The 15031-nt window shown below is 42.5% G+C and overlaps 1 protein-coding gene across 1 annotated transcript; it reads right to left on the minus strand.

Annotated features, from left to right (window-relative positions):
- Positions 1-6549: 6549 nt before the first annotated feature.
- On the minus strand, positions 6550-14794 carry LOC104504807 (ras-like protein family member 11A-like). Its single transcript, XM_010158332.1, has 4 exons — positions 14465-14794; positions 12989-13045; positions 10543-10625; positions 6550-7114 (listed from the first exon to the last, which is right to left on the minus strand). Exons 1-4 carry the CDS (start codon positions 14607-14609, stop codon positions 6647-6649), a joined length of 753 nt encoding a protein of 250 aa, XP_010156634.1. The 5' UTR covers positions 14610-14794; the 3' UTR covers positions 6550-6646.
- Positions 14795-15031: the final 237 nt, after the last annotated feature.

Raw genomic sequence — 15031 nt, forward strand, 5'->3', positions numbered from 1 at the left:
AGAAAATGTATCATTTCACAGTCCTGACACAAGTGTGTATTCTGGGTTTTAAATGCTGCTCTTTTGGCAGATCATGGCCCTCCTGAGAGCCAGTTACTGCTCTCCAGCACAGACTGATGAACACTAGTCAGATATATTTGGTGTTTGGTACTAGCTCTTGGACGCTGGACTTCATAGGTGGTCTTGGCACTAAAAAGGGTGGATAAGAATGGCAACGCAAACCCTCCGCTCATTGCTGGAGCTGTACCAGCGATACTACTGTAATGCTTTAGGAGAAGAAGTGACTTTGACATAGGCCTAATAGAACCACATGGGCTGGAATGTGATAAAGACACGGGGTTTTCACCACTGCTCTGAAAGGATGTAGATGGGAAATGCTAACAGCTCTCCAAGGTCTGGATTCTGGTTTTCCACTTCAGCAGAGCACCTCCAGATGTGTAGTTCACAGAAACGTCATTTTGGTGCTGCCTCAGAGAAGCTATAGTTTCCCCATGACCCCTTTTTGTGCACTTGGGAGGTTTTTCTCGCAAATATTGACCTGCCCCACCATCCCCAGATGGAGTGACTGGAGAACAGGCTGTTGAGGCAGAATTGCCATCACCTCTTTCTCTATATTCAGCACTGCCACCAGCCTATTACCTTTCCCAGTGCTTGATGGAGAGTCAGTCTCTCTTAGTGAAAAGCAAATGAACACAGGAGCATAATTTAAAGATGATATGCCTCTCTTGTTCCCCTATCCCACTGCTCTTTCCAGACATTCACAGAACAGCTGAGGTGTACAACAGTATGCCTTGTTCTGCTAGTTAAATAATGAAGAGTCTTGTCCATTCGAAATGATAAACATCTTTGCTTACAGAGCATGAGTTCTAGTCCCCAACAAATAAAAAACAGCTTGGATGCCCACGATCGTCATCAAAAATTGGGAGGCAAGAGAACAGGCTCTTGCACTTCAGTGTGATATTCCAAAGTTGTTTCTCTTTTTCATCATGGCAGAGGAAAATACCGAGAGTTTTGAAGTGAAATACAATGCAGAACACTGTGAAGAGTGGTGGCTCCTGCAAGCATCTGGAAACCTGAATCACACTCAGAAAGTGACATAATTCAACTCTCTTTGTGAGAGGTAAAGGCTACATCAGAAGAAGCCCAACCCGTGCTCATCTAGTGAGCTTTCTAACCAGCAGAGAAGGTACAGTGTGTCTCCAGATTCGGCACAGAAAATGAATATCTTTTCAAAATGGCCAGTTACTGATTGCTAGCATTCTACATTATTGCCCAGAAAGAAGAAAAACATTATCCTTAGGAACCGTCTCCACAATCATCCATAATAACAGCACAAGGCATGCATAGTTTCACCCATCACATTTAGAAAATGTACAGCTTCCCCTTGACCTGCTACAGAGGAGACAGTAAGTGTCTGTGTGATGAGATCCAGAGGCTGTGTCTTGAAACCCATTTGGATAAAAAGGAAAATGTAAAAAATGTATCTTCTAAAGCAAAGAAGATTGGTGTGACAGTCCTGAATAATTTGATCCTAGGGTTTACAGAGCCTATCAACTCCTCTCTGCTTCATATTTGCTGTTTTTTCCATCTGTAGGAACCCGTGCTGAAACACTATCATTTAGGATAAACTTTGTCCACCATGTGATGGATAAAATCATTGTCAACATAGGAGATTGACAGATGAAAGGAGACCAGAACTGGGCTTGCTGCATCGCTCTCCATGCTCCTGTTTATTCCAAAATCTTCAGTAATGAGCAAAAACCTGACAGAGCACAAAATCACCAGCTGTTCTGAGCTCATCTACCACTTGCACAGCTGCTTGGAGAACAGTTGCTTGATTAAACTGAAGAGATTTCAGAGAAGAGCAGCAAAAGTTTACAAGAACTAAGCAGGTTTAAGTAAGCAATGACTGCGCGACTCAAACGAGCTTAATGTTGTAAGCACAAAACAAGGGAAGGAAATGCTGGGCTAAGCCAGTGAGAGCACTTGGGGAGAAACGGCATGAATTCAAAGGTTTGTCTAAATAGGGAGCGCTTTAAAATGCTTTAGGTAAATAAGGTCAAAAGGCTAAGTAGACACTCTTCTTTTGCTACAAACCATGTTTGGAATTAAAATATTTGGAAATAAATTTTCAGCTAAACAGCAAAAAATATATTTCTAAGCCTAAGGAAGAACAATTGCAGAGATTGTAGCTTGCTAAATTAAACAAGCACAAAGGCATGAATGGAGAGGATGAGGAAGGGCAGAGCCACTGAGAACAGGGGTGAAAAATCATCAAAGGAAGAGTCTTGCTTTGCTTCCAGGGGTGATAGACTGGATTGTCTTTCCTAGCATCACTGTCCCTGCTTCTGAAGTTTTTAGGGTGAAGCTGGAGATCTTTTTTTTTCACTTTTAATTGCATGGCTTTCCTGTTCTAGCCCCAAAGGAGACAGGGCAAGCTTCGAAGAGCTCTGAAAATACAGGAACAACTAAATACCAGCAAATATGTCATCATGTTCTGCTGCTTCGGGGTCACGTGCTGGCTCTGCAAACATAGCTGCAGCTGTAGCAGTCAGTGTGATTTTGACCCAAAGTCTTCTAGCTTGCCAGTGGGCAGAGGGAAGTCCAGCACTAACAATAAGCCGGCAGCCTTCCAGTTTGCCCAGTAAAACAATTAGAAAACTGGTTTCTGGTACAGACTAAGTTTCTTTCACTGCCTCAGAAAGTTACTCCTTCTTCACGTGTACACCTGACAGAAATCCTGCGAGTAGCCAGGTACCCTGGATGCAAATATTTCTGTCTGAGCTGTTCCTTGAAACCAAGGTCTGAATTTCCCATTCCGTTCCTATGTTTCAAGTGTAAATATGGGATCCAACAACCCTGAGTTTAAGGAATATGGAATGAAGATCTGAATTCAGACGTTAAGATTTAAGCCTTCCCTGCTGCAAATGCAGGCAATTCCTTTGTTTCTCATTGGTGATTCTCTCCTGTGGATGCTAAAGCACATGGCAAGTATGTGTCAAAATTCTTCCTCTTCTGTCCGGACACTGTAACTTTGTTGAAGAGATCTGGCCAAGATCATCAGGCAAATCACAGGCAAAGTTAAAAATGGAGCCTGATTTTTCCATCTCCCAGGTCACACTGTATTTCCACAGGGAACTGCTGGAAACGTGTGAGAAACGCAGCTGACAGAAATACTGCAGAAAATAACCATTCACAGATATTTCCAATAACTCAGAAGCCAGCCTTGGTATTACAGTAATTGTGCATGGTGCCAGCAGGTCAGGGATACTTCGCTCAGTCGGTTCCTAGCATAGCTTGTAATTTAAGTAACTTTTCCCAACTTTTAATTGCATTCTTGTGTAATACAACTCACTGTGCTTTATGCATACCTCGAGGGAGGTGGTATGGTCGGGTAGTTGTTGTTAAGATTTTGGAATTAATTACAAAGGGGACAGTTTTTGAGTTCCTCTCAAGTACTTGCTCAGCTGTGTAACCTTGGGGCAAATCACTCAACTGCCTTGTGCCCAAGTAAACCCAGCTGTAAACCATCTTGAAAACCAGATGGTGCACAAGATTTAAACTGCTCAGGAGAATGAAGAGGGATAGGGGGAGGTGAATGCTACAGCTTGTTGCTATTGCTTTCAGTTGAGTTAATCTGGACTTAACCAATATCACTGCAAAGAGAATTTGCCTTGATATTCAAAAGAACGCAAACCACCCCACTCTCAAATCTTTTTTTCCTTTCTTTTTTTGAGTTTATGTCAAGTACCTTCTTTCTAGGGGCTTAATTTTAAACCTTCAGTAAAATAGATGTTTTTTGCTGGCAGCCTGGAGATTCTAATTCAGGATCAGGTTCTACATGACTAATCTTTGATCTTTTACATGATTATTTTTAGGCACTTAATTCTACAGCATTCTCCTCTCCCTGCTTTTCATGCTACCGTTCTCCTTCCTCAGCCTGGCTTAGCTTCAGTGGCACAGTGGTGAGTCCTGGTGCTTAAGTACTGCTAATAAAAGTGCTGAGCTCTATTGTCTTATGTAGCTGGTACATCCTGGCTCAAAGACAGTATCAAAGCTATTACAGGACTTGTATTGCTGGTCAGTGAACAAAGGAAGTACTAGACTCGAGTTTCTGTAGCAGAATAAATGTTTGCCACATGTGAGTATTTAGCAGAAGGCATAAATGTTTCAGTATTTTTTGGCCTTAGCTAAAATGTAGGCTTTCCCCCTCACCAGTGCTACAGGAATGTGGGGATACTTACTTGTGCAGGAATACAAATGGAGGAATACTTGAGTATACCTCCAAAGTAGGCTGTATTAGGTTATAAGAAAGGGCAAAGAATGTATTTTTAGTCAAGTAGAAACAACAACAACCACTCAAAGATGTGAGATGTGAAGGAGACGTTTTATATGCTACTCAGGAAAGACCTTGCATGTTTTTATTAATCACTGTTGAAAATAAAACATTGACAGGTTTGAGATTTGTTGAACTTTCTTCCCAAGTAAGAAAGGATTAGAGCTGAAAGGGTAAGTTACAAACAAATTTAACAAGCCAGAGCACCTCATTCTCTTCAGCTCTTAAGAAAATAAAAGTCTGCGAATAGTCTTCAGCAAATTTAGCCCTTTGTCATACAGTACTGGGGTGGTGAAGTATTTAATTGTGATTCGAAATTGGTGATCATTTCTCCACTGGAAACAGTTTTCAGTTTGTGTATCTCACAAACTGTTTGCTCTATTTCATGTTATTGAATCTTTAGATTTGGTATTTGAGCTATGCTATTAGTAATTTAAAATATTGACATTCTGTGCTAATAAATGCCGTACCAAGTGCCTGCAATGAATAATGACACTGCTCAAACATCAACCTGTTAATTAACCATCAGCTCAAGTAGAACTCTTCTGATATTGTTTGAGTCACTGTTTGGATGATCTCACTTTCCTTTAACCCTCCTACTACAACTTTAAATTAATTTGTAAAAAAGGTGTTGTTCCTTAGTGTGAATAACAGAATTTTAAATTGACCTGAACACAAGAAATTCTCAGCTGACCAGGTGTAGCAAACAATAAATAAAACAGAAAGTGAGCTGTAGATAGAGCAAATCCAGGCAACAAGGAAAACCATTACTAGAGTTGTCTAATATAGGGACAAGAAAAATATAAAATACATTTTCAAGCCCTGAGCTATACAAATACTCCTCAGACTCAATTTACATTTTTGCTGCTCATAATGAGTAAAAGGTTGATTTAGCTTAGTATTGCCAACTGAAACCGCAGCTGGGAGTATTTTTCCATATCCATCAAACTAAGGTTTTCCCTTCTGTCTTCCTGAGTGTAAATCATTGAGCTTTACTTCATTTCATGGGCCCGTGAATTGCTCAGATGGTCTGTTTAAAGAACAGATTGTTGCGTCATGACTTTTACATGGTCCAACCCAGTTTCTTTTCACTCTCATTGGGAACAGAATGACAGATGCTTCATGTCGTTGTTATTGCTACCATAAAACGGGCCAGCTCACAGGATACAGCTTCAAATCCCTTTGTACATGCTGAGACTCAGTGCAGTGAGATGCTGCCAGTGAAATCTGCATCGATCGACTGGTGATTTGGATGCACCACAAGGTATTGCGTGAAGGCTGGTCTTAAGGCAAATCACAGAATGATGAATTCCTGAAGCCAGGAATTTCAGGCATCATAAAACCTTTTCTTCTTCATAAAAAAAAAATCTAATTAAATTTACTTTATATGAAGGCCTGGTTTCTTTAACACAGCGTCTTGAACTTGAAATCTAACTAGTTTGGGGAAAAAAAAAGAAAGTTACATAGTTTTGGGCCACCTCCTTGCTCTTGATTAATACAGTCAATTTTTTGCAGATTTTAAACCACCTTGCTCTATTTGTCCCTCTCGCTGTCACGCAGGAAACCTACAGAAAAATGATATGTACAGCCTTGAGAAACTGAGTACAAAATGCTGCTACAAGCATGTACTCTGCCCACAGAATCACTTTCAGAACCAGGCAACATGCATTTAAAGAAAAATAATTTGAAAATACAGTGATCGTTTTAAAACCTCCCTTTAAAGAGACACCGTAAGGCTGAAGCTTGCATGTGAACCAATCTCTCCCCAAGTTTCTAAGAACACTTTCTAAACTGCAATTTAAAAGCTTTCAATTACTACTTTTCACTATTTATGCCCTCCACTTACTTTTTGCCTTTATTTTCCAGTCCTGTAACTAAGCAAATCTGGTAGATTTTGCTTTCTCAGTATAGCTCACATCACTCTCCTCCTGTCTTGCTGTAGCTTGTTGCCTATGTTGGGGAATACAACCAGCCCCAAGTGAAGTCACTTCTCTTCAAAGTAGGATTTCATTCTTTTTATTAATAAAATCCACATTTTAAGCCTAACCTATTTGAGTATGTCCCTTTCAAGAAGGCAAATACTTTGGGACAATCTATTTTTTAAATCACAGTTTCTAAATTCTTTCCCCAGTGAGCAAATTCTGGATGTTCCCTCACTGAATAAGCACGGGGTTTTTAAGGAAGATGCGAAGACAGAATGAAGGAGCCTCTCGCACAACCTGATTGAGGAATTTCAGCGATGCCCCTTATTTCCAGCTTATTTTCTTGCCTTTTTTGCAGTGCTATGGAAAACGATTTCTGCCGGTTACATCAAAGCGTAGTGGCAGATTTCCCTTTGGAAGTCAGAGCCTGTTTCAGACGTCTCTTTAAGTCCTGCATATTTGGAGACTTGGGTCGGACAAGGTGGAGGCCCCTCCGTTTCTCTCCATTGCAGCTCCCGATCATCCTGCTGACCTCCTGGCAAAGCTGCTGGAAGGCTTCATGCACTCCCTCACAGTTCTCACGGGCTGAGACTTCATAGTAAGTACCTCCCAGTTCACTGGCCAGCTGAAGCCCTTCTTTGGAGGACACCTGCCTGGCTCGCAGGAGGTCTCCTTTGTTCGCCATCAGAAGCAGGGGAATGTTAGCATTTGGGTGAATCTTGCGGATGTGCTGGTGTAGGGGCCGGATGACTCGGTAGCTCTCATAGTCTGTGATGGAGTAAACAAAAACGAAGCCATCTGCCCAGTAGATTGAACGGTTTATCTGCTCCTGGCAGCATATGCTGTCAGTGTCATCCTGCCGGCAAAACCAAGAGGTGTGAGCTTAGAAAACTGCGACCAGGGAGCAGACAGAACAAGCAGTCAAACAGTGCTGTTAGCAGCTCAGAGCTCGGTTTTAATGTGTGGCTGCCTCTCAGTGCACAGGCAGAAACCTCTCTGGCTGCTGGGGAATGTACTGGGGACAGGAGAAACTTCCGCTGTGTCAGTAGCATATTGCAGGTGAGCAGCACAGGGGTGGAGAGGGGTCAGAGCAAATTGGTTGAAAATAAGAGAACAGCCAAAATATTGCTATTGAAAAGTTTGTTCTGTATTCTAACGCAGCGGGACAGAAACACGCTCTTTTATTGTGGATAACGCTGGGATGGGCAATGTTAAGAGCATTAGAAAATTCAGCAGGTTAGTCACACTACTGCAAGTGAACGGGTGTCCCCCAAGGTGGGGTTTGGGGCTTTTTCCAGTTCTGTATTCAATGTCTCCATGAGCAGGGGGTTCCCACTCTGCTGGGTGAAGCCTGACAGGTTTTTCTGCCATGTAGGTCTCCAGATGGTCAAGGGCAAAGTTACCTCGAAAAAGCAATTTGTTACAAGCAACCAATTACAGGAACCGCAAATGGGGTGAAATCTCACTGCTTGTTTGGAGAGCAGCAATGGGTTTATACTCTTGTTTTGCTGTTTGTTCAGCCCATCACCACTCCTACTCAGAGACCCACAACAATCACCAGCTGTTGGGAATAGAATACTGAATACAATACTGTGAGGCTTGAAAAGAGATCAGCTCACTTTTGAGATGAAGCTATTTTCAGCTAATCCTCCACTCTTTGTTATCCGTGCTGGCGTGTAACCCTGCCAGATAGGGAGATCACTGCTCTAGTTATTGGTTTGTAAGAACTGACGTTCCTGTCAAGGTTACAGGCTTTCTGGAACTCTGTCATTTCATTCATATCCAAGAAGGCACTAAGCATATCGAGTACTCAGTTCTTGATGAAGTTGGTAAGAATTAGAGGCTTTTTTGTATTTTAGGGGGAGTGAAACATCATGAATACAGGGCCCAAACTTCTGTTATTATTGCTAAATTCTATTCAAGAAATCTTCATCAACTTCAGTAAGACTATTAGAACACACGTTCCATTATCTATTTTTCTATATCTCGGCCATTCACATCCTTTTCAACAGAATTTGCATGTGCTCAGCAATCTCACAAAAAAGATCACTTTTATTTAGACACCTAAATACAAAAGCCTAACTTCAGGAAGCAGAATTGGAAAAGAATGACTCAAACTGGTCAGTTCTTTTATGGTAGATCGGACATTAAAAAACAGGACTACCAGCAAGGCTCTTCTGTGAGAAGGAAGGAGAATTTCTGTAGGCTCAGAGGATAAATTAGGCTTATAACTTTCAACAGGAGTTCTGCTAACTGCCCTTTGTAAATATTTCAGTATTGCCCATAGAGGCTCATCATACCTAGTAGTTCTTTGCCCCTGCCAGCTCACAGTAATGTTAAATCCCGTTAGCAGTGAAATTCTTTAACAGATACTCTTATCACTCCTCTCCCTCCTCAAAACCCTCAAACCCAACAGAATTGCACATGGAATCAGAGGGATCCTCACTAGCAGCCTTGTTTAAAAGGTTAATGAGAGAGAACTCAAGCCAGGACAGGGCAGACTGTGGGAAGAAGGGCAATTTGCACTGTTGGTGTTTGGGTTGTATCCAATCTGTAGATAATTAGCCACCCTTCATGTCCTGCTAGCCTCTTTTCACCAGCAAACTCCTTTCACGGGGAAAAAGAACTAATTGCTCTGGCAAGCGTTTGGAAATGTTTTTGGAGAAGGTGTACATTCAGAGAGCCCTAATGAGCAGAAATTCTCAGTTACTCCAGCTAGGCCCACCCAGTAGTGAGATGGATGGATGTATGGATAATCCCCAATGGAATGCTTTATTCAGCAAAATCAAAGCCTAATGGGCTACTTTTTAAATGGAAATCTCTGCTCCAGAATGAATTTTGAAACACACAGCTATTTGCCACGTATAGACCAAGCAGCAGTGAATCACCTAACAAAACGAGTTATCTCTTTGCTTCTGTTTCTCTCTTAAACATTAACATTTCCAGTGCTGCTAGAATCCTGAGTGATTCCACACGACTTCCTCCGGAGTGCAATAAATTCGCTTCCTTAAGGTTTTTAACAGAAAAACCAACCTATTCTCTGTCTTAACCAGTCCTGTTCAGGAACATCCCCTTCAAATGATTTCAGATACATCATTTGATGCAAACAGAGATACAGGCTCAGATAAGCGAGTCTGTGGGAGCTGCTGAAACAGTGCAGACCTTAGACAGAGACAAACTCCTTCCTAACTAAATGAAAATCCTTTCTGACTGTGAAACCTCAGCTGTGGGCATTACTAAATTTTGTGGAGCTCTGGCTACAGTCACAGAACTTTAGGGCACAGACTTAATTATATCAGGGAAGCTGGAAAATAAACATATATCTGACGTGAAAGAGGGAATTAAATTCTTTTGCTCCCTCCCTTCTCCATGGGATAGAAGAGAGAGGGGATTCCCTTTGTTCAGTGTTTATCAGGCAGTCCCAGTTGTGCCTAATCACCACCAACAGCTTCTCTTTGCAGGTCCTCTCTAAGCAAGCTGACATAGGGCCTTTGTACTGTTAAGTTCCACTTGAATATTTGGAGGACTTCCATAGCAGCTTTTGTTTGCTTTTTAGTGTCCAGAGTAAATGAGGGGTCCTTCTCCACTGCTCTGCACACCCCCAGCAGCAGCAGAGAGCATGTCAGAGAGAACTTTGGCAAAGAACTGCTGAAATCTATTCCCAGTCATCAGAGAAAATGGAAATAGAAACTGAGGCTGTGATTATGCTGTTCTGTAAGCTCAGGATCGAAGAGTTCCACAGCACAGAAATGAACCCATGCACACACGGGCCTGTGCACACAAAACATGGTGTATAAAGCTGCCCAGGGATAGCCTGAAAGAGGATGAGAGAAGGTAAAAAGCACTGAAAAGCACCCTGGTTGGAAGAAACACCTTTCTAGAGAAGAGAGGTTCTGGGTGTGCAGAAAGGTCTAAGCTGAGCCAGCTGGGCCTTTAGGCAGGTGAGTTTTCTTCCGTGTCGGGACAGAAACCATCTGACAGGAAATAAAGCATCCAAGGAGTTGGCAGGAGCGAGCCAGATGATGATTTTACTGCTGTTTAGGCCTGGGATGCAGTAATGTGTTTGAAATAGATTTGGTTTAATTCTTACTCTTAAAGGAGCCTGAATTAACCTCTTCAAGGGCTCATTTTGGCGGCACTTAAGGTATCCCCGTTAGTCTTCATTTGGGTTTGAGCCCAGGAATGTTTCTGCTGAGTGGAGTTACTTACAGATGGAAGTGCTGGCAACAGACAACAGACAGTAACTGTGCTGTAAAGTACCGATGCGCTGAGCAGATGTTTTACCTCCAATGAAACAAAGGGCGTATCCTGCACCTGTAGAGAGATCTGTTCCCCGTCTATGGTGAACTTTCTGGAATACAAAGCACCTGGTGGGAAAGTAAGATCATTCGAGTCAGTGACTGTAACAAGGAGTACTTGAAGGCAAAATGGAACCGTTGAAATCCTGATTATTGAGGCTTATGCCATGTAGCTGCTTACAGAAGAGTGAATGGCACCAGAGTGGTTGTGTGACTGTTTACTTAAGTATTTGTATTTGCTGTGTAGTTGGATGTTTTGAATGTATAACCAGGATGGCATCTGAGAAAGGTGGCACTTTGTATTGAATCAAATAGGCAAAGTGGGTGCATAAATCCCATTTGGGTTTTCGATCCATGTTATTAACTTTTTAAAGTGTGAACTGCATGTATTTTTAATCTCAAACCAAGATATCCAGGTGTTGTCTGTAAAAGGAGTGAGCAGTTTCCTATTGCATTTCTCTGAACGTTTTTAAAAAGGAAAGTATTTTAGTTTTGGTCACAGAGTAAATACCCAGACACTCTCTGGGATTTGTGTGACCTGAGCAGTCAGTGTTTGGCTGAAATCCCCAAAGACTGCACACTTGGAATCTGGCTTCTGCTTAATCTGAATGACACATATCCAGGGCCAAGTGCCAGTTCAACACACCTAGGACTGATCCAGCTCCAGTAAGACCATCACTGTTCTGAGCTTGAACTTTATTTCGTTACTGGAGTGCTGGTTAAGTGACAATGAAAACAAGTTTTGATCTTACAGATCTTCTATCTTATCTGTGGTTGTGATAAGGACAGCTTCAGAGACTGATGCCATCATCATTTTTCTTTAGAACTTAATACAAGCCACATGGATATGTGAAGAAATACCATACCCACGGCTGTTGTGTACAGCCTTTCAGTCTTGTCCACATACAATTGTCACTGCTGCACCTAAAACAACGTACTCCATCTCAAATGTAGAGAAATGCCATCTATGGAGAGTAAGGAATTCAGATTAACAGGGAGGTCAGCTAGTGACAATCATGCCACTGCTTCTGAAAATCAGCTTTGCTTCAAGGAAACAGCTGGTTTTATTCCAGTGGAAAAGAGTCTGAGCTCATAGAAACATTTACAGTGTAAGGAAATTCAGTATGGCAAAGTTTGCTTTATCTGAATCCAACATTATATTTTAATACTGACTCTGTGAGGTGATACAGATTAAAAACAAAAACAAAACAGATTTTAAGATTAAAAGATAGTACTGTTGATGGGAAAATGCTGCACCCCTCAAGCAAGACCAGGCAACGCATTATTCCTCCTCTATAATGCATTGCAGAAAAAAGAGCAGGTACTTCCAGACACCGGCTGTGCTCTGCCTTACACCCAGTCAAAGGAGATGTGTGGTGGAATGATCCCAAATAGACTGCCACCTGTTTCTTATTTCTGGCATATTTGTTTCTTTTACAGCATGGCTGTTGGGTTGGTAGCTTAATGAGAAAAGCATGTGGCTCTCAGTAAAGTCTCTGGCAGCAGTTCATTGCAAAGCTCAGAAGTCTAACTTGATAAGCAGTCCCTCACAGAAGAGATGAAGGAAAAGAAAGAGAAATAGAGCAGCCAACCATCAGGTTACTTTGGGTCAGTGAGAGGGAGCTGTAGGGAGGAGCTTTCAGACTGTATTTCATCGGACAGGCAGAGAGCAAAGGTGTCTTGTACTGCCATCTCCTTCCCCAACCCATCATTCTAAATTCAGCATGCATCTCCAAAGGGAAGCAGTCGCTGCTTTGAATCCTGCCCTCCTCCACCCAAAAACCGTGAGATGGCCTACGTGTGGGATGTGCTAGTAGGTATGAGCACTGTGTACCTAGATCCTTTATACAACACTGGCCAGTACAGCTGGCACTTTCTTGGAACAGAGGCTGTGAATTAAACAGTTGACATGAACACATCCCCAGAGGTGCCAGGATTAAACAAGAAACGCAGTAGAAGCAGTTTGCATGGTCACTTTGCTTATCTTATGGAAAAAAAGACTTCAATTTGGAAGTCTTCCTTGGCATAAAAGCCACTGAAAAAAGGGAGTGCACAGGAAAAGTTCTGTACTGACTTATATGCACTCTGGAATTCCTCTGGCTTCCCTGGGGTTGCAGAGAGAGCAGCATTGGGTTTCTGCGGTTTAGTTGATACGCAAATTGTTCCTCGGGTCTGCATTTTAGTATAGGTATGTCCCCAAGCAAACCTTTTACTCTGATCCTTTTCCATCGAGCTGGAAACAAAATAGCTAAAAAGGATCATAAATAATGAGCCTTTGATTTATTGCTTTCATAGCTTGAGGCTATTAACTGAAAATATGCACCTTATGGACATCTAACACTGCTTGGCTTTCCTGTAATGTGCACCAGTCACAAACCAGAGGAGATTTCTTTTCAAGCTAGCTGCAGTCCTCCAGCAGAAAGCAGACTCACCAGCATTGGCTTCATAGTCTCCAATAAATCTCTTCGTGAGAAAGCGCACAACCAGGGCTGTAAAACAATGAAAAAAATATGGCTCTTCAATGTGAACCAAAATCAGTCTTTGCAGAACACACGTAATAACTTACTGGAAGAGTCAGGATAATATGAAACCAAGTTAATCTTTGAATTGCTCACATACTATTCTGTAAATGCTTCTCTCAGCACTCACAAAGATCTGGGGCCAGGCTCTGATACCTAACGCAGGGGGTTTTGCAACTTGTATTGGAAATTACTCCTTAGATTCATTGTGGCTATTCCATGTAGGATACGGAGGTTTGTTTGTTGTGACTGCGGATACAACAATCTGACCTTTGGGTTGACATAATTTGGAAAAAGAATAACAAGCTGGTAAACTGAAACTAATCCCAATACCACACTTAAGACCTCTGTGTCAAAGAAGAAGTGAGGCTGATGGATGTAATGGTTCTTCCCAGTCTTAAAAATCCTCAGTCCTCCTCCTGAAACCCATTAGTGCTATCTAATCACATCCAGCAAACAAACTGCATGTGCTCCGCACACATGGCTCATGCTGCAGCGCCCTCGGCCTTCTTATTCACCTTAACCTGCGGTGCTTTCTTACACTGTTGGCTTAGGACATTTTCTTTTTTCTTGATCACTTTATAACACTTAAAATCCTGTCATGGTAACAGTAACCTATAGCCCTGTGGTGCTTTCATCTCAGCAGGTTCCTAGTCATTTGCAAAACCACTTAGTTAATAGCTAAACAAAAGGGTTTATTCTGCAAACAACTCTATCACAGATCTCATTTAAAATAACAATTTTTCTCTTAGTGGATACTAGGTCACCCCCTTAGTACCCTTAAATAAAATCCACCGTGCAGCAATCTTCACCAAACTACTTGAAAATAATAGGAAAATGTGGCTGCTTCAAATTCAAAACAATCCAACGTTTTACTGAGTGCTGTGGAACCTCAAACGTAGTAAATTAGATCTGGTCTTAATAATTGCTGAAATCATGAACCATACATTCAAAAGCAATAACGCTGCTTTTACCCTCCTCTCCTGTGGAAAATAATGCAGGAAAACACATCTTGTACACTGTCATTTGTCTGCAGAGCATAAAGCATTTGCAGCAGGAGAATAAAACCCACTAGTCCCGTTTTTAGGGCGTGGGAATTTAGACACGGTTAAATAATTGGCACAAGACGAGGTAGAATCAGTAGTGAGCACGGAGCCCCCAGCGCAGTGCCCTCTCCTCTGAACTGCCACCCCACGCTGGCTGCTCACGCAGCCCTACAGCAAACCTGCCTCCCCAGTTATTCAGTGCATTTTCAAACAAAAAAGAGTAACTTCAGATGTTGAAGGTGCCACAGTTCGGAGTTTTCACAGCCTTGGGTCTATCTGAGCTACAAACTCGCTCGTAAGTGCAGCAGCAAGGGAAAGCTTGGAGCCACACCTGTGGGCTTACCTGTCTTGCCAACGCTGCTGCCACCCAGGACCACCAGCTTGATGATTTTGTTGGGCACGCAGTCCAATACCGGATACTCTGGTATGGGGAGCAAGAGAAAGTTAGTGGAGTACTGTGACATAGTATCCTGAGAGATGAGACGCATGCCAGAAAGGAGAGCTGTTCGACTCCAGGAAGAGTTGGGGGAGAAAAGAAGGAAAACAGCTTCTCGGCGTCTGTTCTTGGCTGTATATCCTTGGACAGAGAAACCTTCTCATTTCATTTAAGTAGCTTTCCTGAGGAATGTTAGAGTGACTGGCCTCCTCTTCCCGATGCCTCTGCTCAGACAGCAGCTTTGGAAAGCAAAAGGGAACTTTTTGATCAGCCCCCGTGAAAACTGACTCCTCCATCCCCAGCCAATCACAAGTGAAACCATGACATTCCTCCAGCCGGGCACCGAGCGTGTGCCTCCATCAACCACGCTCCCTCCTCGCTCCCTGCCGTACCGCCCCGCTGCCTGCTTCACGGGCTGGCCCTTGGCCCCGTGCTAAAACGAGATTCCTCTGGTTTACACTCATCACAGTAGCA

Source organism: Eurypyga helias, unplaced genomic scaffold, assembly GCF_000690775.1.
Source record: "Eurypyga helias isolate BGI_N326 unplaced genomic scaffold, ASM69077v1 scaffold11229, whole genome shotgun sequence".
In the NCBI taxonomy this organism is placed as follows: domain Eukaryota; kingdom Metazoa; phylum Chordata; class Aves; order Eurypygiformes; family Eurypygidae; genus Eurypyga; species Eurypyga helias.